This window comes from Molossus molossus, unplaced genomic scaffold (genome assembly GCF_014108415.1).
Source record: "Molossus molossus isolate mMolMol1 unplaced genomic scaffold, mMolMol1.p scaffold_m16_p_19, whole genome shotgun sequence".
Taxonomy (NCBI): Eukaryota; Metazoa; Chordata; class Mammalia; order Chiroptera; family Molossidae; genus Molossus; species Molossus molossus.
The window spans coordinates 9,329,595-9,352,510 of NW_023425354.1; the positions used below are offsets into that span (position 1 = coordinate 9,329,595).

Genomic DNA, 22,916 nt, shown 5'->3' on the forward strand with positions numbered 1-22,916 from the left:
GAGGCCACAATTGCCTACAGCGGAGGAAAACTGAACCAGCTAAAAATCATGAACTACTGCTTTACTGCGATCTAATCAGAATTCCATGCTTTATTTAGTTATCTCATTTAATAATCATTACAACAATTTTACAAATTAGATATTGAGGCAAACACAGTTGGCTTCCCACTCAGTTTTCTGAGAAAATCACAGTATTGTTAGGAAAATGGGTGGCAATGGTGGACCACTCCACCAACCTCTGGAAATGAAATGGCATTGATTAGCTAGTGCCTGGCACACAGCCCTAAATCGAACAGTGGTTTCTATATTTTCACAGGGTTAAGAAAAGAAAAGGAAGAAAATGGACCAAAGAACACATGTGGCCTACAAAGCCCCAAAATGTTCACAATCCGATTTGTATATTAGTCTGCCTACCTGCCCCTAGTCTGTGCCAACCACAGGAACCCCTTTTTGGGTTCAAGGGTGAACAAGATACATAGCTTTGGGCTCTGGGTTTGAAACCTGAGAGGAAGTCCACTGAGAGCTCCTGGAAGCTTTTCCTTCCTGATTAAAATAATAAGACCCAAGGGAGAAGTGCCCCCCTCTCTTTCTGCCTTTTGATGTGGTCATGTGATGGGGAAGAAAAAGTCAAGGGAGCCAGAAACCAAATGAGATACCATCCAAAGCCAGGGCATGGCTAAATTATTGGATTAACCAGCCCTGGAACAATGATGCATCTCCAGGTATTTTCACAGAGTGGGTAATAAACCTCTGTTGTTGCAACTACTTTCGCCGGGTCTTCAGTTACTTACAGCGGACAAAATCCTGTTGACTTTCCATCACCCCTCAAACAAAGCAACTCTCACATCTCTTGTATAATGAAAACTGAGAAGCTGTAGGAGGCCTCGAACCCTTTGCTCCTGGGTAGAAATCTCTTCAGACCATTGTAGGCCACCTCCAGCGCTGCCCTAAAAAGTCATGATTCTCTTAACTCTTGCTTAGGAAAGAAAGCACTAAATCTTCCAAATACAGCCTTGAGCGTTAAATGCTTGAGCAACCCCAGTGTCACAAGGTTAGAATCTTTCATTTGTAAGATGACAAAAACATTGTTTCTGAACAAAATGCTGTTGGATCCCTTAAAAATGTCCCTACCCACAAAACATTAGTATTCCTATATCTACAGTTTCAAAATATTTCAGCATATCTTCATAAAAGTTCCTTGAATTTATCTTTTGAACTGCCCTATGTCTCCCTACGCTTGACAAAAGAATCACCTTTAGCTTGGTCAATTAGGTTCTCTTTAAGAAATACCATCAAATATGTACAGGCCCATGATGATGCTCAAAGGTTATTCCCTCTGGAAGAGGCAGAACATCTGTCCTGAGCATTTACTCTGGTAAGACTGGCTTCTGTGGATAACGACCTAGTCACTGGAACCTGGAAGCTTTCTCCGTGTTCAAAGGCTGTCACTGAGCTCGCTGATGGAAAAAGCCCTTCTTGTTAGAAATACACAGTCAGCCAAAGTCACAGTAGCTTCCTGGTATTTCTTTTATCGCCTATACCAAACCACAACAAAGAGTTTCTCCTGTGTCACTGGGAAATAAATGTGTCTGAATATAGCCCCTAAAATCCAAAGAATCTTATTTTCCTACTTATAACTTGCAGGCCATAAACAGTTACCTAGGCAGGTTAAATTCCCCATTTTATTTCAGCATCTGAAGCTAGCACTGGGGAGATTTTTTTTGTCTTTTAAATCCAAGGTAGTGGTTCTTAACTTTGGCTGCACATTGGCGCTCCAGGGAGCTTTAGAACATAATGATGCACTATAGTCTGTCCCTAGAGCTCTGATTAATTGCTCCAAATGCAGCCTGGGCATCGGGATGTCTAAGAGTTCGCCAGGTAATGCTAAGTTACACTCATGGTTGAGAACCATTGACCCAAGGTCAATGGCAAATAGAAGAAATGCAATTAAAGAGCTACACTCAAGAGAAAAATCACCAATTTGCAGTTACAAAGGTCTAAGAGAAAGGGCTAGAAAATGTTCCTCCCACTACATATTTAACACTTCTAAAAATAAGAGGAAAGCGATTATTATCAATCAACAAGCAATTCAACTAGATATGTATCCATTGGAAATTATTTAAAGGAGAGAGATGACCAGAAGAGACCAAAATAAAGAAAATGAACGTGTTTGGCCCACATTAGTCATAAATCTTACAGTCATACTTATGCCTCCATAACCAACTCTTCCTTAAATAGCACATATGTTTACTTACAAAAGTTCTTCTCTTCTCTGTCCATCAGTCAAGTACTGTCTCCACTTGAACCATCTGCTATTGAATCATGGACTCAATTCCCAGATTCCCAGGGCAGGAACAGGGGTAAAGGCTCCTCACACTTCCTTTATTCCCAGTATCATATCAATTCTGGCACTACTAACATTTGAGGCCTAATATGTCTTTTTTTTTTTCTTTATTGATTTTAGAGAGGAAGGGAGAGGGAGAGAGAGAGAAACATCGATGAGAAAGAACATTGATTGGCCACCTCTTGCATGCCCCCTTCTTGGGATCTGACCCATAACCAGGGCATACCCTGACTGGGAACTGAACCGGCGACCTCTTGGTGCATGGGTCGATGCTCAACCACTGAGCCACACCAGCCCGGCCAGGGCCTGATATTTCTCTGTTGGAGGGAGGAGGTATCCTGTGTATTATGGGATGTTTGGCAGCATCTCTAACACCTACCAATGAGATGCCAGAAGCACACACACAGACATACAACCCTCCCCCAGTTATGACAACCAAAAACATTTCCCGACATTGGGGGCAGCCCTGCCGTGAGTTAAGAACCACCGCATTAGAAGAACCTGTGCCGTAGGCCCTACCTTCCCACTTGCCGGTTCCTACCTCCTCCGTCACCATGGCTGCTCCTTTACTCTAGATCAGCGGTACTCATCTGTGGGTTGCGACCCCTTTGGGGGTCAAACAACCCTTTCACAGAGGTGGCCTAAGACCATCGGAAATATGTGATTAGGAACCAAGACACCGTTCCTCTGTCTTTCTCCAGGCGGGTCCGCGCACATGCAGATACGCCCACATACAACATGAGGAACTGTATTAAAGAGTCACGGCATCAGGAAGGTTGCGAACACCTGCTCTAGGCCTTCATCATCTGTAACCTGGACTTCTGTAACACTCTTTGGACCATTCTCTGTGCTTCCCATCTCCCACAGAGCTCATATCCTCCAAACTGCCACCGGAGTGATGTGGATGATGGGGTGCAATACCGAGAATGTCCTCCAGGCCTCAGGCACTCACTTCCCTACTTGTTGACCCTTTTCCAGGGAGTCCCTCAGTTGAAGAGAGTCACTTCACTGTGGTTATGTACCCCTCCACAGGGTCAGCCTTCATATAGGGACTGCAGGTGTACAAAGGCCTGACGCCTGTGCCTCTGGGCGGAACCCCCTAATGGACCTTTCCAGCTCCAAAACAGCCACGTGGAACCCGCCTTACAGCTGCTTCATCATTCAACTCTTCCTGCTATCCAATCCTGTTTCGTTTGCTTCCCCTCAAATGTTAGTCCCCAGAATGCTCCCCAATATCTCCCTTTCTGGGTCTGTTTCCTCGGGGACAGGACCAGGACCAAAGACACAGAGTTGTCTTTCTAAATTACAAATCTGATCATACTGCTTCCCTGCCAGCCAGACTGCACTGGCTCCACCCGGCCAACACAGAGGGGCCCTAAAGAGTCATTATCAGAGTGGCATGCAAGGGCATCACAATCAGTAGAGTGTTGGTAAAGCAACTCCGCAGAGGGGGGAAAAAAAGCCCTGATATGTAGCACTTGCTGATCCCATGGTGTAAGTATTTCCACCACTGTCAATTTCAAGCGACCGACAGTTAAACAACCAGCTTGCAAAACTACTGGCTAGTTAATAAATGGCTCTTTCCCCTGAGCCTGACACAAGCCAGCTCCGGCATGCCACTGATAACCCCTGACCACTCGCTATTGTTAATTCCCATTGTTCTTCACGCATACTTCATGGCAGCCATGGCAGATTCTTGTAATTCTCAGACCACCAGGATGCTTTGAAGTTCTCTGCTCTTATTCATGTTGTTTTCTGTCTCAAATATGCTTCCTTTCCCTGACTCATGCAAACCTACTGGACATTCTGGATTCAGCTCAAATAAAATCTCTTTCATGAACATTTTCAAGATTCACCCCTGCCCATCCCATTTCACGCAAAGGTTAAATACAACTCTCTTGCTTTTGTGTCTACAAGTGCCAGAAATACTTTCTCTTCACAGTGGTCCCATTCTATTTTAGTGTATGTGTATATGTTTACAAAACTGCACTTCTAGACTCTAACTACTCTGAGGGTAGGATCTTATTTAGATTTTTTCTGGCACGGGAGATGCTCACAAAATGTGTTTTTTAAATATAAAATTGGCCTTACTTCCTAGCTCAACTTTATCATGAAATGCAGCTCTTAAAAAAAAGTCTCAAGGAAAAATCTTCCTACCCCAAATTTAAACATAAGGTTTGATGCCCTGCTCCCCCACCCCAACTCCAGAATGTTGCAGAGAGGGAAAGCATGGATGAAGGTTGGGCCTGAGCCTGGCCTTTAAGTCTTCATCCCAAACTCAAGACTTGAAACAAAGCCAGAGCAGAGAAGCATTGGAAACAAGAGCGCCCTCTGCAGGACCAAGGGATGGGCAGGTGGACCGACTGGCCAGGCAACCTGGAGACCAACCTTTCCAAAGGCTACTATTGCTTCAGTCCTAGAGTCAACCAGGTGCTTACTGTGCCTCAGATTTAAATCAAGCTGCACATGCTCACTCAGTGCCTGCTACTTGCAAACTACTTTAAAATAAGGACAGAAATGACAACCAACCACTCAAGGGAGTATGAGAAATAATAAGCAGCCTTGATTATAAGTCAAAAACAAAAACGTATTCCCTTCACAAATCCCAAAAAATAATAGCAGCAAACTCTTGCCCTGGCCAGATTGGCTCAGCGGTCGATTCTGATAAAGGGCACGCATCTCGATTGCAGTTTGGTCTCTGGCCATGGTTGAGGTCTTGTGGGAGGCAAGCAACTGATGTGTTTTTCTTGCATCAATGTTTCCCTCTCTCTGTCCCTCCCTCCCCTCCCACTCTATCTGAAAATCAATGGAAAAATATCCTCAGGTGAGGATTAAAAAAAAAAAAGTAAATCCTTATATATCACCTGCTTGTCCTAAAGGCTTTACATATATTAGCTATATATGGAGTTTACATACTATATCCTATATATACTGTTATTATATATAATAGCATATAGCATATGCCATATATTATAATATATAGTAGTACAATATATACTACTACAAATATAATACAATATAATTTAATATAACTATATTTTATATTTGATATATAAATAAAATATATTATATACCAGAATCTTCACATCAGCCCTATGTCCTAGGTACTAGTATTATCTCTCTTTTACAGATTAAGAAACAAAGATGTTAAGTAATATGCTTCAACCTAATTAGGGGAACAGCCAGGATTTGAACCCAGGCAGCCTGGCTCCAAAATCCATACTCTTAATCAAACTAAGAGAAGGAGAAAAACTGGCTCCTCTGTAACTTTCGCCACTGTCATCAAAGGATCGGTGAGGTCCCTTTCAAAGCTATAACCTGGGAGCGCCGATCTTTGCCCCGGGGCCTAGGCACAGCCACCAGCACCTCAGTTGTCAAGGACGCCTTTCTTCTAGCAAAGTCACCATGTGGAAAAGCCAGGAGCCCCTGGGACAGAAGAAACGAGAGGCAGAAAAGGGACAGAAAGCACCTCCACAGCAGCACTGCAAACAAACGCTCTGAGCAACGCTGAAAAGAGCCAAGATGAGGCAGAGACCGACCGGACGTCCGGCCCTGCACAGTCCGTCACTGACCAGAGGAAGGAGCCCCTGGTTACCTGGGGATGGCTGAAGAAGGAAGCCACGGGGCCAGGAGTGGGGATGTGGCTGGGGGGAAAGGCAAAGGAAAAAGCCATGGAGAGCGGAAAGAACCTTGGCTGGTGGTGGCTGCAGCTGGGCGTGGGGCCAGGACGGCTCGGCTGCTGCAAGGCAGCGGGACGGCAGGGGGAGGCCTCAGAGGCACTCAGTGCGCCGGAGCAGGAACGCCCCACACCTTGGCCACTTCACAGGAGCTCCCCGAGCCCTCCAGACCATCATGATGGTCATGTTCCTTAAATAAAAAGATAGATTACCTTTCAGTGACAAGGAAAAAGAGAGTGCCTTTGAGAGTCTCAAGAAAAACAGAGTTCAATTAAGCCTCAGTGCTTACAGGACCAAACTTTAGTTTTAAAAAAAAAAAATGCCCTGTGACTATTTCCCTACAGAGCTAAACAACTAAGCTGTTGCTCCATATGGTGGGGTGAGCAGTCTTGGGCAGATAAATGAGGAACAACAAGACAGATTAGAGGGCCACTGCAACAATACTTAGGTGAATGTGTCTCCCTGTTTCAGTCTTAGGCTGACTGGCTGATTTACCTTCATCCCCACCCTAAGGGTCACATGGTCCTCTTTCTGCTGTGTTCCAGATGCAGTCTCTCAAATTCAGGTTGAAAGGGGCCTGCCTGTCTGCCAACTGACCTCAATAGTCTGGCAGGTCTGCATTTCCCTGGACACGCCCCGTCTCTTCCTCAGCAAGTCTCCTCCGCCTGACTCCCTGCTAGGGATCCCTGTCCCTTGCCTGCTGCTCACCCCTGTTATGCTTTTCTTAACTGACTCTTCCCTGGTCACCCTTCTGAATGCCCTCGGGGCCCCAAGTGAAATCACTGCTCTAATTCTCCCTCTCTTCATCTCCCTCTTCTAAACTGCCTCCAGGCAATCATCAAATTCCATTACCCAAGCCTACCTTTTCTCAGGACTCCTCCGTATGTAGGAAACAAAGATTCCAATAAAATATGAAGTTATATAAATTGCACACATCCTCAAAACTGCTAACAGCATAAAATTCGATGACTACTTCACAAAATTGCATAATTTGACATTTTTCATTATGAAGTCTAGCCATTGTGTTTTCAAGCACCCATTCCCCAATAAACTCAGAACACAGCCACTGTAAAAATGGTGAGGAGGAGGAGGCATTAGCACTTGTATTTCGGTGTCTGTGTGAGAAGTGAAAGTGCCCTAAAGGCAGAGGATAAGAGGCAATTAGGCTGAGTGGCTCTGGAGAGCCCCTGATCTAAGTTTGCATTCCCCACCCTGCTATTAACAAACTCCATGGCCTCAAAGAAAATTACTCAGCCTCCCTCACCTGCAAAAGGCAGAAAACAACATCTACTTAGTAGGTCAGTAGTGAAGTAATGAGCCTAACATACATGGAAATCTGGCAGAGGGCAGACTAAACATTAGTGGAGAAACTGAGGAACAGAATATAACTTGGCTCAGCTCGCCCTGCTACTACTGATTTAGCCCCTGTAACATGATTCTTAATCCAGCAATTCAATCTCTAAGCACTTGGTATAGTTTAGGCTTCCCGAGCAGCACTCAAAACACTTGTTGACTAGTGTAAATCTAGGCTGTACCCTTGTACTCTGTTCTCATTCTCTGGGAGAATGCAGAGTTCTGTCACTCAACAGTAAACTGTCAATTACTGGCTCAATTATATAAACGTGGTATTAATGGAAACACCCCATCTCCATTAATCGTCAGAAGAAGCTAAAGCAAGGAAAGCTAATATAACGCTAAAAGAGGCAGCAGCTGGTAAGACAACATGTTATACACCCAAAATACCTTTGTTGCAGGGTAAAAAATAAACATTTTTTTTTCTTGATTAAACTCTTAACTATTTAGAGGTGTGTACCCGTTTAAGCTCCTGTGCACCCGTTTAAGCTCCTGTGCAATGTGAATGAATTGAAATAAATTGTTTAATGAATTGAAATAAATTTGAACTAAAGTTGGGACTGATACATTTGCAACTGAACTGGATAGTATAAATATCTCAAAATAAGGAAGAGAGACCTTCACAAGGTTTACTTTTTCAAGCCAGAGACAGAAATGCAACATATCTCTCATCCAAATAACCACCCATGAATAATTAAGCTACTGTGATGGCCTACCAACTCAATCATTATACATCAAATTGAGGGTTCTTTTAATACTCCTATGGTACTCAGGCATTTACAGACAATTCATTTGTTACCTAAAGAACAGGGAATGCTCACTGGGAAATACCTATGGTACAAGAACACTGAGAGAGAAATGGGAAACCCAGGTCCTAGCCTCAGGCCTACCACCTGGTAGTTATAGAACCCCCAAACAAGCTACTTCATTAAGACAGGCAACAAGTATCCCTTCTGGGAAACAAGAAAAATAACTGCTCCACTACCTCAAGTTCTTAAAAAGATAAAACAAATGTTTACCTATGATTTGATCCATGATTTCTGAAAAGTGTGCACAAATCCAGGCAGTACATCCCCATTTAAAAAGTCCCTTTTGTTAAGGGACCTAGAATTAGCTCCTGACAGACCTAGCTAAGGCTGAGCCAGCCCTTTTGCTTTTGAGGTCAGTAAGTAATCTAAGACTCGAGAGCTTTCTCTCTACTGCTTACTTCCCCGAGTCGAGTTTCCTTCCTCTATCTCAGAGATGGTACAGTCTTTTCTTGATGCAAATGCACTTTGAATTTCCCATAAGTCCCCAGCTAAAGAGAGTTGGTGACATGCATACAATGGCCAGCTTAAAGGTGACATCCATCATGCATTTGGCCTCTGAGTCCCTTTCCTGTGTTTGGAGAGTCCTCCACCTCATGAGGCAGCACCAGCCACCCATGAGGTGCTAAAAGTGCTGAAAACTCACTTTCCTAGCATCTTTTGCACTAGAGTCATGGGCCCAGGACACTCACTGTGGATCTAGGCTCAGTCCCTGGTGATGTAAACAGGCAGGGACAGCACAGGAGCCACTTCAGCACTTGACCATGGCAGTGGCCATCCAGTTTGGGGGAGCTTTGCTGGCAGCAGTTTCGACGATGACCACACCTCACTTCCAGCAGTGGTGGTGCAAGCTGCAGGCTGCCTACCTGTTCCCACTGGTGGTAGCAGTGGCATCTGCACGAGCCCCCTTTTTGGGTGTATTTTGGGGCTTTGTTCCAGCTCTGTTGTCTCTGATTCTAGTTCTCTGGCCCTTTGGCAGCTGCTATGAGCTACCCCAAATTCTTGCCATGGATTCCTTCAATGCTGAGATCAGCATGAATCAATATACCTTTTGACAACGAATTCTCATTGACTTAGAAATCATTCTCAAGGCTAGGAAAACAACCAAGACCAGCAGGGCACCCTGCTCCATCCAGAAACTTCCAAATGAGGAGCCACGGACCTCATGACTCTATTCAGCCTTTCCATTCACAATGTCCTTCACACGGCAAGCACAGGGATAGAAAGGAAAACACAAACAACAACAAACCTGAAAGTAACCAATTGTTGTTCAATGGCACAGAGAGACAAATTAGACTTCAGTATCTAGTGTAAGGGTAGGTTACTTAACAAGGTTGCAGGGCCAAGTTTATTCGGACCTTGCATATGGACTAGAATAGGTACTAAGAGAGGAGCCTGGACTTTTTAGTCAAAAAGAAAATTTGAATTTTGGTTACTCCAGCACCTCCTCTCCTTCAATGCCCTATGAACAATGCACCCCAGACACACCCCAGATGTACCAAAAGCTTACATACCACACTGGACATGCATGTTCACGCCTCCTTTGCTTTTCCTATACTCTTCACTGATTAAAATCTGTCCTCCTTGATGGTGAACTTTTACTCATCCTTCAAAACCCGGTTCAGATGTCATTTCCATTGTGAAGCTTTCCTAATGCCCCCTCAGTGAATCACTACTGCCTCTGTGTTGTTAGAACCTCTGCTGATGCCATTATGCTGCCCTTTTTTCAGAGTGTTAGTCATTCTCCCCTACCCCACCCCGTCAGTGAGCACACAGGACAAGTGAAAGTCCTTACCAGAGCTGGGGTGAGGTGGAAGAAGGAAGGTACTTAGAGAAGCACTCACTCTGAAGTACACGCGCATAAGACTGGTCCTTGCTATCTTTGTTTCTTAATTCAGAGCCTATCATAGAATAAGTCCACTGAATGGTGGATAATACAAGAAAAGCATGTGTGATTCAGAGAATACTTGTATGAAATAGAGAAGGCAGTGTCGAACAAACAGGTTGATCATCTTACTGAAGACACTTAACCTGGCTAAGTGGGAAGAATGACGTGGTGCCTTTCATTGCCAGTCTATGGCTCTATGACTCCAAGTTCAAAAAGAATTTCATAAAGGAAGAGAGCAGGACAGGAGGGACTGATCAGAGGAGACGCTAACACTTGAGACTGAGGCCTGACAAACAAGCAGTACTTTAAGGAAAGGTGCGGGGGACGGTCGATCTAAGGAAAGGCACCAAGTACGGGAGGGTCAGACATGTGAATGGGAAAGAAAGATAAGAGGCTGGCTGGAGGACAGAATGTATGCCATGGGGTAAAAATAAGATGAATATAAGTTGAATGGTTTGGGTGGAAAGAGATAACAAAACACCCTAGAAAACCAAGCAGAGTAATTCTGGGACTTGGGTCTGAATAGTAGGATAGAAAATACTGTTTTATAATAATAGTTGGAAGACCAAGAGCTACAATTTGTAGTGTCTATTAGCTGTCAGGCATCTTTAGTATAACATGGAAGTGATCTCATTTAATTCTCGAATTGAGCCTCTGCGGTTGCTGTCATCATCCCATTTTACAGATGTGAACACTCAGATTCAGTGCAAAACATTGAGTTTTCCAACATCTCATTTACAGACTCCTCAAGTATAAGATGCGAATACAAATTAAAACTATTCCATACCATGTTCAGAGGATTAAATGAAATAATGCATGTAAGAGTGTAGTGGAGGGTGTGGTTGAAAAATCAAATCAAGACCACAAACAAAACACGGCTCAGGGAAACGCAGACAATACAAGTTCACTAATTTGCTCCCACATACTCAATCCAATGTCTTTTCCAGTCCCACCGCCATTGGTAGACTTACAAGAAGTCAGACAGTCATAAATATGTTAATTCTCTGGCACTAAAGAAGTCCCCTTGGAAATGTTTCCCTATCCCTGAGATTTCACCATTAGAAATGTATTCCTTTATTTTTAAGCTGTTTTTTACTAACAGTGCAAATTCCCCTAGATGAATTTTTCATTTCAGTTCTATTAGCTACATTCATATGTAATTTGTTAACTACTTTTTAGCCTGTTCTTTAGAGGCTAGATTTCGATAGAAACTATAAAGATGGGAAAACGTGATCAATCCATAAATGCAATGCTATTCAGCCATAAAACAGGAACGAAGCACTGGTACCTGCTACGGCGTGGATGAGCCTGGAAAACACGATGCTCAGTGAAAGAGGCCAGACACCAATGGCCACACACCGTGTGCTTCCATGCACAGGGAGTATCTAGAACAGGCAGATCTATAGGCAGAAAGTAGATCAGTGGTTGCCAGGGTGGGAGGATGGGGGACGGGGAATGACTGCTTTCCATCTGGAGTGATGAAAATGTTCTGGAACTAGACAGTGGTGATGGCTGCACAGCCTTGTGACTGTACCAAAAACCACAGAATTGTACGTTCTAGACTTATTTAGATTGTGAATTTCATATTGTATGTATGTCACCTACTAAAAAATAGAGATGCATGAGGATTCTGCAGGTGTGATAAGAAGTTCTCATTTGAGAAATGAGAAGGAAGGCTTAAAAAAGGAGACTGAACCCACCAAAGGCCAGCTGAGTCTACTTTATAAGTCTGCATAAGGCTAACCCTGTACACTATTAATAAATCACTATTCAAACTGTACTTGTTGAGCACCTACCATGTGCCAGGCACTGAACCTGACTCTGCGGATAAAATAAACAAGATAGAAAAGTATTTCTTAAAATTCTCTCCAGTCTATAGTTAACCAGAGCAAAAGCACCCATCTAGTCATTTTTATCAAAATACATGCAGAATATTTACCGTAGAATTTTTATAAAATTAAAAAAAAAAAAAAAAAAGACAGCATTGCTTCATCCACTTTCATTTTAAGATTGCCTGATGGGTAGCATATCCAACAATGAGGAGAAAAGAAGCGAATGCTGTCTGGATCAAGAGAGCCAAAGGACCGGCTCTGGGAAGGGGATGTAGTTGGGGTGGCGAAAGCTCCAAGGGAAAAGAATGGAGTTTGGATGAAATCCGTTAATTAACAAACCTGTTATCTTCCCAAAGCTACATCTCCACAGAGGACAGAGAAGTGTGACAGCTGCTCACTTCTGAAGGCATCGTTTGCAGTTAACAATCTATCACGGCTGGCAGGGCTTTTCATTTTCTCCTTTAAATCAATTCCAAATGATTGGAATATATTTACTTTATTATTCTGTTTTTAAAAGATTTTCTATTGATTTTTAGAGCGAGAAGAAGAGAGAGAAAGAAATATCCATGTGAGAGCAAAATATTGAGGGGCTGTCATCTGCACACACCCCACCCCCACTGGGGATCAAGCCTACAACCTGGGCATGTGCCCTGACCAGGAATCGAACCTGCGACCTTTCCATGCACAGAATCAACTGAGCCACATCGGCCAGGGCTGACTAGAATATATTTTAGATTTTTTTAAAATACTTTTAGGACCATTAGATCTAAACCAAGTCATAAAACTGATTCTGTCCTTTTCTTGTAGATGTCAGGACCCTTCTTAGTCACAAATTCTTGCATTTACAACTCTCCGACAAGGAACAAAGTTCTTCCTCAAGTTCCATTATTGACCTTTTATTCTTAGCAGAGTGAAAATGGATAAATGCACTTTGGAAAATAAATGAGTCCAAATGAATATAAATCCAGGATACTATGAGAGTATGGTTGAAGTAGTTGATTTCTTCCAAACATCTACCAAAAACCATGAAAGCATAGGTGATTTTCTTGAGCCCAGCTGGAGTCGCAGAAAGTTGAAATGTTTGAAATACTTCATCCACTGGCATTCATCCTTCTTAATTTTATGCTTCTTTATTTGCACCACATATATCTCTATTCTCCACATGATGTAGCCTTCATGCATCTTCCCAAGTTAGGCATTTCTTTTAAAACCACAGAATGTAGTGACCATCCAGTTACAAGAAGAGGAAACTGAGGTTAGATGAGGTGAGATCACAAATTATTTTAAAATATAGATAACACATTAATCTCTTTTCTGTGATTTGTTGCTAAGTTTGCCTCTATGAACTATGCTTATGCAAGGCTGCGAATATAGACTTTGGAAATTATTATTAGTTAACAAAATAGAGACAGTTAAAAAATAATATTAATTCTTTGTAATTTGGAAGAAACCACCTTAGGTGTGGTTTCGCATTTCATCAATACCTAGGCGATCCTTCCTGCATTTCTTTTTTTTTTTTTTAATCCTCACCCGAAGACATTTTTTCGTTTTTTGTTCAGATAGAGTGGGAGGGAGAGAGAGGAAGAGAAAGAGAGGAAGAGAGAGAGAGAGAGAAACATCGATGTGAAAGGAACACATTGAGTGGTTGCCACCCACACGGCCCTGGGCACAACCCAACCAGGGTTGGGGACAAACTGCAACTGAGGTACATGCCCTTAGCAGGAACCAAACCCGGGTCTCTCTGGACCACAGGCCGACGCTCTAACCACTGAGCCAAACCGGCCAGGGCCCTCCTGTGTTTCTGTAAGACTCTAACCATGGAGCTGTCTCCTCTCCCAGAGATCAAGAATGATTTCCAAAGGTCCAGACAGTGGGAATCTCTGGCTCCAGAACACACAGGCTGGGGGTTTCTGTTCTGTTAAACCTCCAGAATCGCAGGCACTCAAATGTGACCTCATGGAGGAAGCAAACGGGGTGAGCAGACAAGCTCCCCAGGTCTTGGCAGGTAGGAATGTCAAGTTAGCTGAAAAACAACAACAGAAAAATAGCAGGGTGGGAGACAGGCCCATATGAATGAAAACTGTGTAATCAGACCTCAAGGCACGCCCTGTAGAGCAGAGGCAAGTGCAGGTTAGTGAACCGCCAACAAAATGCCATTATGAGTTGAGTCATCAAATGGTAAGTTAAAGAAAACTACGTTTAATACTAATCAACCAGGGCAAACTCCCTTCCCTATAAAGGTTGATAGCTTTCCCCCCTAACTGATAAAGAAAGCTAGTCAAAGACTTGCCAAAGGAAAGCTCTTCAATGCCAATTTGGCTCTCCATTTCATACTGAGCACATAACATTAACAAAACCTGTTGCTAAGGGACAAAGATGCATGGTTGAGTCTAAGATGCAAAATTATATTAAATATAGCTGCTGGAAGAAACCCTCTCTCAGCAGTACTTCATATTGTGTATTTGGGTAAGGCAGCAAATGCTTCCGGAGGGGTGAGGCCTTCCATACCTTGGCCTGTTTTTCCTACTTATCTCTCACTGCTCTGCTAGATGACCCCGGCATTCCAACCAGTTTTGGGATTTTTTGGACACCATGCCATTTCACAGTGCTCCACAGACCAGCACTGGGTCTTCTTTGATATTCCACTTCCAATCTCTGACTCTCCCATTCGTTTTCCAGGATCCGAGCAATTAATCATTTTTCCTTTCAGCTATCATTAAATCAGAAATGTTGATACATACGTCTGTCCCCATTAGACGTGAACTTCTTGCAAGTAGAAACTGTCTTCTCTGCACACTCCCTGGTGCCTCACTATGAAACACACTGAGAAGAATCTAATCAATGTACAGGGAATGCATAAATGGCTGCCTGCATGGTTGAACAGACCCCCTTCAATCATCTGATGACAGATGGAGTAAACAGAGGTCCTGATTTCCACTGTGCCTAGTGCTCTGGTTTATATTTTATTCTTATGCTCAGGAGTTAGTTTCTGCATTGATAGGAAGAATATAAGGGCTCCCCAGAGAGTCAAAGTTTGGCTTAGCATCAAGATGCCTCTGAGATGCTAACAACAACCCAGATGTGAGTGTTAAGAGGTCTGTCTTCCAGACCTAGCTCACTACCACCTTAGTTTTGTTACTTAATCTCTCTTGAACATAATTGTTTAATCTAAAAAATGAGGTGTTCAGTGTAGATGATTTCCAAGGTCCTTGCTAACTGTATGTAACATTGCTTGGTTATAAACTCTTTACATTTTGCTAGGTATCTATTACCCAGACTCTTTGTACTCTTGGGCCACCGTCATAGTATCGAAAAACTAGCCTTGTGTTTATCACTTAGCCATTAGAGAGCACCAGTGTGCCTTTTCTGTGTTCTTCTCTCATTGTTCCTTTTTACTGCTCAAGTGGCCTGCTCATAAAAGCTATGAGCAACAGAACAAACATGTACGGTCTGGGCCTCTCCCACTCACGGAAAATGGGAGAATCTGAGGAGATGCGCTGCCTCTTTAACAACCAAGTTCTTTATTATTAACAGTATGCAAATTTTAAAATGATACAAAACAACAGGGAAAAAGGAGAAACACCTGTAACAAAATAAATTAATTAATTAAATTAAAAAATAAAATAAAATGATACAAAACACCAGTCACAATGGTGTCAAAGGTTCATTCCAGTTTAAGTCTAAGCAGCCATATTTGTTTTCATTTTTCTCATGTATTTCCTCCCCACATGCTTTATTATGTCAACCTATTTGTCTCTTGCAATTGCGCCCCCAACTCGGATTAGCTGCTTCTACAGCACCTCTAAGTGGGCAGTGGACAGCGGGCCAAGGGCTTACTTACCCCTCATGCATGCAGGGTTGGACACCTGACACAGGTCTAGCCAATCCAGCAGCCACTCATGATCAGAGAATCTGATCTCAGACCAGACAAAGTAACTAGTAAAAGGATGGTGGGTACTAAAACTCTGGTCATATAGATAGATGCAGGACTAGAGCTCTTTTAAACCATGTGCATATTGATGAGTTAGCAAAAGCCTGATCTGCAGGGCAAAGAAGAAAAGACTCGGAAAAGCAAAATGAGGGCTCCTGTGATGCGAGAGAGGAAAAAAGAGGGAGTCAGAAAATTCAGGCTCAGCTGCAACTGGGTTCAATGAAATTCTCCCCAATATTCCGAATTGAGATAAAACAAAACATACACAAATGCGTACATATATTTCTTATATAGGTATATATTTATCCATTCTTCCTGGGCCATAAGCATCTTTCCATTAATGTTATCGCCCTCTCTTCATAACCGATTGCATCAGGTAGGTATCTGTCACTTAAGCAATTCCCTTATTATTATGCAACAGGGTGTTTTATTTTTCACTATTTTGACATGGCAGTTACATAGTGAAAAACATGAACTTTGGAATTTAAATGAACTAGATTCAAATCCCAGCTCTGCAACCACTCTCTGTATTATCCTAGGCAAGTCACTAACCTGAGTTCCAATGTCCTCCTTTGTACAATGGGGATAGCTTTACCTACCTTGCAGGATTTTATGAAGGTTAGAGCTAATGAGTAAAGTGCTTATCACAAAGCCTTGCACATAGTAGGCACTAAAAAAATCACTAGCTATTATAGGATAGATTCTCATAAAAAGAAAAGCTGGATCAAAAATTGTACAGGCTCTTGATACTGCCCAAGTACTTTTCGCGAAGACTGAGTCTACATCCCCTGATACGCTTTAAGAACAACTTCCTCTTCCCAGCTTTGACCTGGAATTGGATGTCTGGGAGCCAAGGCTGCTTCTCACCTCCTACCCTGAGAGAGAAAAACCAGTGGTTGGTTTCATTCTGAAACCAAGCGGCTGACACTCCAGCTGGATCACTGTTTCCTGTTTTCCTCTGACTCTGTTGGTCCCACTCAGAGAGCTGTGCACAGGTTCTCTGTGTGGAAATAAGTCTGGGCTTGTTGTAAACAAGCCCCAAACTAGTTTCTGTTGCTTCTTTTCTGCATATCTTTCTACACCCAACCTCCCCAGGCTTCCTATGATGCATCGCCACACAATAGGCAGAGAAACAAAGATTGCTTCTGAAGCTGAAAGAAACAGATGAGGTGGGTACTCATTTCTTACAGCAGGTCTCAGATGGAATAAAGTACATATATTCCCACCTGGGTTCTGCAAGCTGGGATCTTGGACACTTTAGCTCTCTGATCCCTGCTTTCCCACTGACCTCCTGATTATGATTTCTTTCTTTCCCCTCTGTGTTGACTCATCTAATACCTGACTTCCTGCCTCACGTCTGCTACCCACCTGTCCTCTTGTTGTTTGGATCACCACTCCCAGGACCATGCACTGAGCTCTGAAGGATTCCTTACCTTCCTGTGGCTTTTTCTTGAGTGCCCACCTGGTCCCTGTGCTTGAAGCATGCCACCATCAACACCCTAGCAGGACAATTTGACAGATGATGGGAGTCTGTTCTAAGCTGGAAAAGTTCCCTCCCACTGACCTAACCCCCAATCACCTCACACCGACATGTCCTGACAACTTCATCCCTTACTGTCCCCTCGTACCGAAGTGGATCCTGGTCTTTTTATACATAATTTTATGCTAAACATACTCAGACCACATTAAGAAAATAAAGCTGCCTATTAACATATTAAGTATACACACAGTTAAAAAGACTTTGTTAATAATCAATTATTGTAAGAGCTTGGTAATGCTCGAGTATTATTTTTATTTTTTTTAAGTTTACAGGCCTTTTCTAAAAATAAGCTTTCCCTGGCTGCAGACCCTTGGTTCTTGTTCTCATTCCCTTTTAGGCTCTGTTCCATTAGGACTAGAACCATTTGTTACAAAAGGAAGAATGTCCCGTTTCCCCAAACTCCAAGCACCACCTCTGTATACATGAAAACTGCTTGTGACAACTGAGTGATTTGCATGCCACATTACCACTAAACACAGTAAGTTTTGGGAATCAATATAGCAAAAGCATGTGTGTGTGTGTGCGTGTGTGCGCAAACTTAACACCCCCCATTTAGAAGCATCCAGTCTGTTATTGTGATAGAAAATCAGAAGAGCGAGCAGGTAGTCTATTCAAGGATCAGATGGCAAGTCTCTTATTTCTCTTACTTATCATTATAAGAACCACAGTGAAGTTCCATTATACCAAGATAATATCCTCCCTCTTACCCACAGGTTTTCCTGATCTTCAGGAAAGTTATACCCTTCACCTTCCTTAGTATCCCACCTGCATCTTGTACCAAAACTTACATGCACAGCACACAGAGTAGCATTCGTTTGCTGACATGTTTGTCTTCCCATGGTATGACTTGAACTGTGTCCCCCTGCCCCAAATTCCTATGTCGAAGTTTTTATTTTTAATTTAAATTTTATTTTTCAATTACAGTTTATATTCAATATTATTTTGCATTGGTTTTAAATGTACAGCACAGTGGTTAGATAATCATATACTTTGTAAAATGTTCCCTGAGATCCTCTGTTGAAGTCTTTACTTCCAGTTCCTTAGAATGTGACCTTGCTTGGAAATAGGGTTGTTGGATAAATTAGTTGAGACCATACTGGGTGAGGGTCAGCCCTTAATGTAATGACTGGTGTCCACACAGAAAGGGGAATTTGACACAAGAATACACACAGGGAGGACACCGTGTGAACATGAAGGCCGAGATCTCGACAATGCGTCTACAAGGTGAGGCATGCCGAATGTTAGCAAACCACCAAACTCATGGAACATTTTCCCTCACAGCCCGTAGAACGAACCAACCCTGTCGCCATGTGGATCTCAGACTTCCGGTCTCCAGAACTGTGAGACAATACATTTCTATGGTGTAAGCGCCCACTTGGTGGCAGCTGGGAATGGCAGCCCAGCATACAAATCCACCCCACTAGCTGTGGGCTTCTTGAGGGCAGAGGCAGAATTCTGTTCATCTCTGCACTCAGTTAGCACAGTGTTAGGTGCAGATCATTTATTTAATTTTGTTAATAATGTTTGTTAAAATCAACCAAGAAGTATATGGCCCTCTGCCCCTCCCCCACCACCACCATCCCCATCCGCTTCATCCCCTACCAGCTACCACTGACCTCTTGTTCTTAGGTCACATCAGAAAAACAAAACAAACAAACAAACAAAAACCTGAAATTTGGAAAAAGTCATTCTAATCCTAATGTATCAGAATTGCTCAATCTCATTTTTAAATCAATCCCAGTATTAAATCTGCATTTCCCCCACTACTTTACCTATAAAAATAGAAGCTCATTCAGAAACAAAGTCCAAAGCGAGAAGACCTGGTGAGCCACTTGAATGAGGGAATGATATAGCTGTCAGGTCCCATCTGCCTGGCTGGGTCACATGCTTCCTTTAATTGTACAGCAATGTGAGGCAAAAACTGCCCTGCGCCTTGCCGGACTCTGGGTGACTCAGCCCACCCACCTGACCCATGCTGACCCTGAGTTGAATACAGTCACGGAGCAGAAGGAAGGTGACTAAGTAATAGTTATACTGAGAAACAACCTATTGTCACATCTAGAGCTTAGGTCACTGTGCACTTGAAACTAAGATAATGAAAGAAAAATTAATTCAATCTATCAATTATATTAAATATATTTATCTTTTCAATGAAACTTTTTTCTGAAGTTATAAATACACACAGAACAATTTTATAAACAGCCTTGCCAATATCCAATACCATGCTTGAGAAAGTAAATTTGGTAAAATAAAGAGCCATCTGGAGCTCCATAGTAAAATGAAAATTCAGAAGTACAATAAACAGTGTTCCTCCTCCCTAACTGACTTCAGATGATTCTAGAAAAGGAGAAAGCACTAAGAAATGGAAAAGGCAGGTTAGCAGGTTATGAAAAATGAAATTTATAGCTGTGGCCATGCTCTGGGAAATATTCCCTGATCTAGGAAAGCATTGATTATTGAACCAACAGCTTGCTTATATCATTACAGTGTGCCTATAAACCCCAGTGATATGATGATATACTTGTTTAGCTATTAACTGCTAGATTTCCTGGAGTTTCCACAATCCAAAAACACCTAAAAGTACATGATATGATATATTCCATTTATTGACCTATTTTGATTATAAGCAATAACTACAGTATATAGCTTCGTAAGAAAAAGAAAGTTCTTAGAAAATGCAAGTAAGGTCTTTTAAGCTCAAGGTATTTGCTGGGGCATCTTCTTTTTTTTATTTTCTAAAGAATTGCTCTGCCTATATTAACATTCTATTGTTGCCCTTAGATAGTTGAAGTCAAGATTCCATCTCCGTGTCTACTTTGGACCTAGGACACAATCTGCTCATTGACTCTGAAAGTCACGTTGATACTTCTATGCTCGTTGTAAAAACATTCCTGATCTCCCCCTCATCCATCGGAACTCCCAACTCACAGTACCTCTTCTAAGCACATCTAGGAGTTCTAGCCTGTATTCTGCACATTTCTGTGCTTTTCTTACCTCCTACTAGACTATAAGCTCCTCAAGGGCTAGAGAAAAAGAAAAAGAAAGCAAATGTATGATTATGGTGAGTTTATGATAGCACAATGCCTGAAACCCAAAAGTGCACTCAATACATAATTACTGAATGAATGAATGCCAAGCACTGGTCAAAGCATATAACATACGTGACCTCGTTTAAGTTTCAGAACAATCCAGTAAATAAGGGTCAGTCTATCCATTTAACGGGTGAAGAAGCTGAAGCTAGAGGGTAAGTTGATTTTTCAAGGCTCACAGCTAGTTAAGTGGAAGAGGAGAGTGGGATGCATTTCTGTCTAATGCTACCTTGCACAATGTCTTAATGTCTTAGCAATAGATCAGAAATTTATTTGTTGAAATAGATCTGAACAAATCCCTTATCCAACTTCTCACTTTAGGTATATTTAGAGTCTTTAAGGGTTATTTTTTTCAAATGGCAAAGGAGTTTAGGGTGCAGGAAGGAGTAAATAAAGTGGGGGAAATATGCTTATAAAGTTTTCAAATATCACAGAAAGGCTGTCTCTGAACATTCACTGCAAAATGATTCCCATACCCCTTGCTATTTGTTCCCACTAGTTCTTCAAATTCTAGCCTTACCCGTCTCTCTAACTCATCCTTCGCATGTGGGTGTGGCGGAGGGCGAAGAGACTTGCAGATCATCTATCTATTCCCATGGCTTCAGCATAGATCATGGGAAACAACTCACGCACATGTGTAACTGTTCTGCTTTGGCTGGAGAGGAAGCTGGGAGAGAATCCCAGCTTAAACCCAAACCCCCGCTACCACAAAAAGAGGTAATTCTAGTTCCTCCCACACCGTCCAGTACAAAAGGAAAACAAATGGAGACATAGGTTCATTTACAATTTCAAGGAAACTGCACTTATTACATTTACATAGAAATACCAGGAAGAAAAGAAATCTCTAAGCCAAAAGGGGCTGCAGCATTCCTCTAGTTAGGCATGGTGCCAAAGTGGCCATGTTCTTATTACTGCTTTAAAACAATTTAACTTAGATGTGTAGGGAAATACAAAGTTTGGGTCTCCTTAGTTACAGCCCAGAAGACAGCTAATGGAATCAAGGTTCATTGCTGATATTTAACATAAACTTCCCCTCTGTACAGACCAGATCTATCAGTAAAACCATTGTAACTAGCTTCCTTCATCCAGTGGGCAATTTATACATAGAATTCAACATTAAGAGTCAGAGTGAGTCAGACTCAGTCTTCTATAATCAACAGAAACTTAAAGGGACATGTCAAAGGGAACAGAGACACAGGGCAGCCGCTCTTAACTACTATCCTTATCCCTGGTACCCATTCATATGTTCTATCTCCAAACATGTCTTTTGGGGAATAGGTTCATCAATTTATTTTGCAGTGACAAACCAAGTGGAGCAGCCAGGAGCTCAGGTTCTGGGGTCAGACAGACCTTGATTAAAGCTGCTGCTCTGCCACTATCAGACCTGACATCAAAAGCAAGTTCCTTAGCCTCTCTGGCCTCAGGTTGCTCATCTACAAAGTGCAGCATCCACCTTGCCAGGCCCTAGTGAGGGGAGGATGAGGTCATTCCTGTGCATCACTACACACAGTATCTGGAATGTAGAAAGAATCCATAGTGGGGTTACCGTCTGGGATGGTATGAATTAACACTTCCATGTATGTGACTTAACTTAGCTCATTCTGTGCACTTGAACAAAATCTAGACTCATCCCACCAAGTGACTCAGTCTTCATGTAGCTCCACCTCACCGCCTCTTCCCTTAATTTTTAGAACCTTTACCATGACCTTCCCTCTTAAATACACATATTCCCCACAAATTAAGTGACTCTGTAAGCAAAAGGATACTCATAGCCTCCTAAAATACTGTCCACCCAGGGTTGGGGGCGGAGGGTGTTAATGAGAGAAAACGCTCTAACCTTTGTAAGAGATGATAACTGGAAACCTCTCTGGGTAAGTTGAAGGCTGCCTTTCCATGGAGGGAGGTTTCCATCTTTACGCCACACAAAAGAAAGGATGGAACCTCTGATCTGGGTCATGATAATAATCAACAAAGCCAGGCAATGGTGGTATTATGAGAGTTGCTTTTAGTTTATTTGCCTTTTAAACAAAATGTGGAATTAAAAAAGGGAGAATTAAGGGACAAAGAAAAGAACTAATGAGCAGCTTCTCAGTGGGAGGGGGAAAAGAAAAAAATATATATAAAGCAAACAGGAAGAGTACAGCCGAGGGGAAAGGACCCCAGGATGGGCTGAAGGAGGCCAGTCGCTCAGTTCAGCGGAAATGAGCAATGGCCTAAAAATCTCATAACCAGGAGAAACATCTCTCAGACATTTCCTGTGGGTGGGCCCCAGAGGTCGCTGGCTGAGTAGCGAGTGAGTAGTTATCCAGGTTAACAACTTCCAATTAAAGCCAAAAAGCAATGTAAATGGGGTCCTCATCATGAAAGGACTTTAGGTGATGACTAAGTAGGTCACAAAGGACAAGATCATCAAAACTCTTTTTTTTTTTTTTTTTGTAAAGGGCCAGACAATAAAT

At 42.5% G+C, this 22,916-nt stretch overlaps 1 protein-coding gene across 3 annotated transcripts in view; it reads right to left on the bottom strand.

Annotated features, from left to right (window-relative positions):
- MAP2K6 (mitogen-activated protein kinase kinase 6) overlaps positions 1-22,916 on the bottom strand; it is a 96,348-nt gene that overhangs the window by 65,591 nt on the left and 7,841 nt on the right. The window contains exon 1 of one of the 3 annotated variants that reach the window (XM_036268457.1): positions 8,394-8,521. The exons of the other annotated variants lie outside the window; for them this stretch is intronic. Coding sequence (XP_036124350.1) covers positions 8,394-8,409 — 16 coding nt within the window. The 5' untranslated portion in view covers positions 8,410-8,521. Of the gene's footprint in view, positions 1-8,393; positions 8,522-22,916 lie in introns of those variants that run through there. 3 annotated transcript variants of the gene reach the window in all.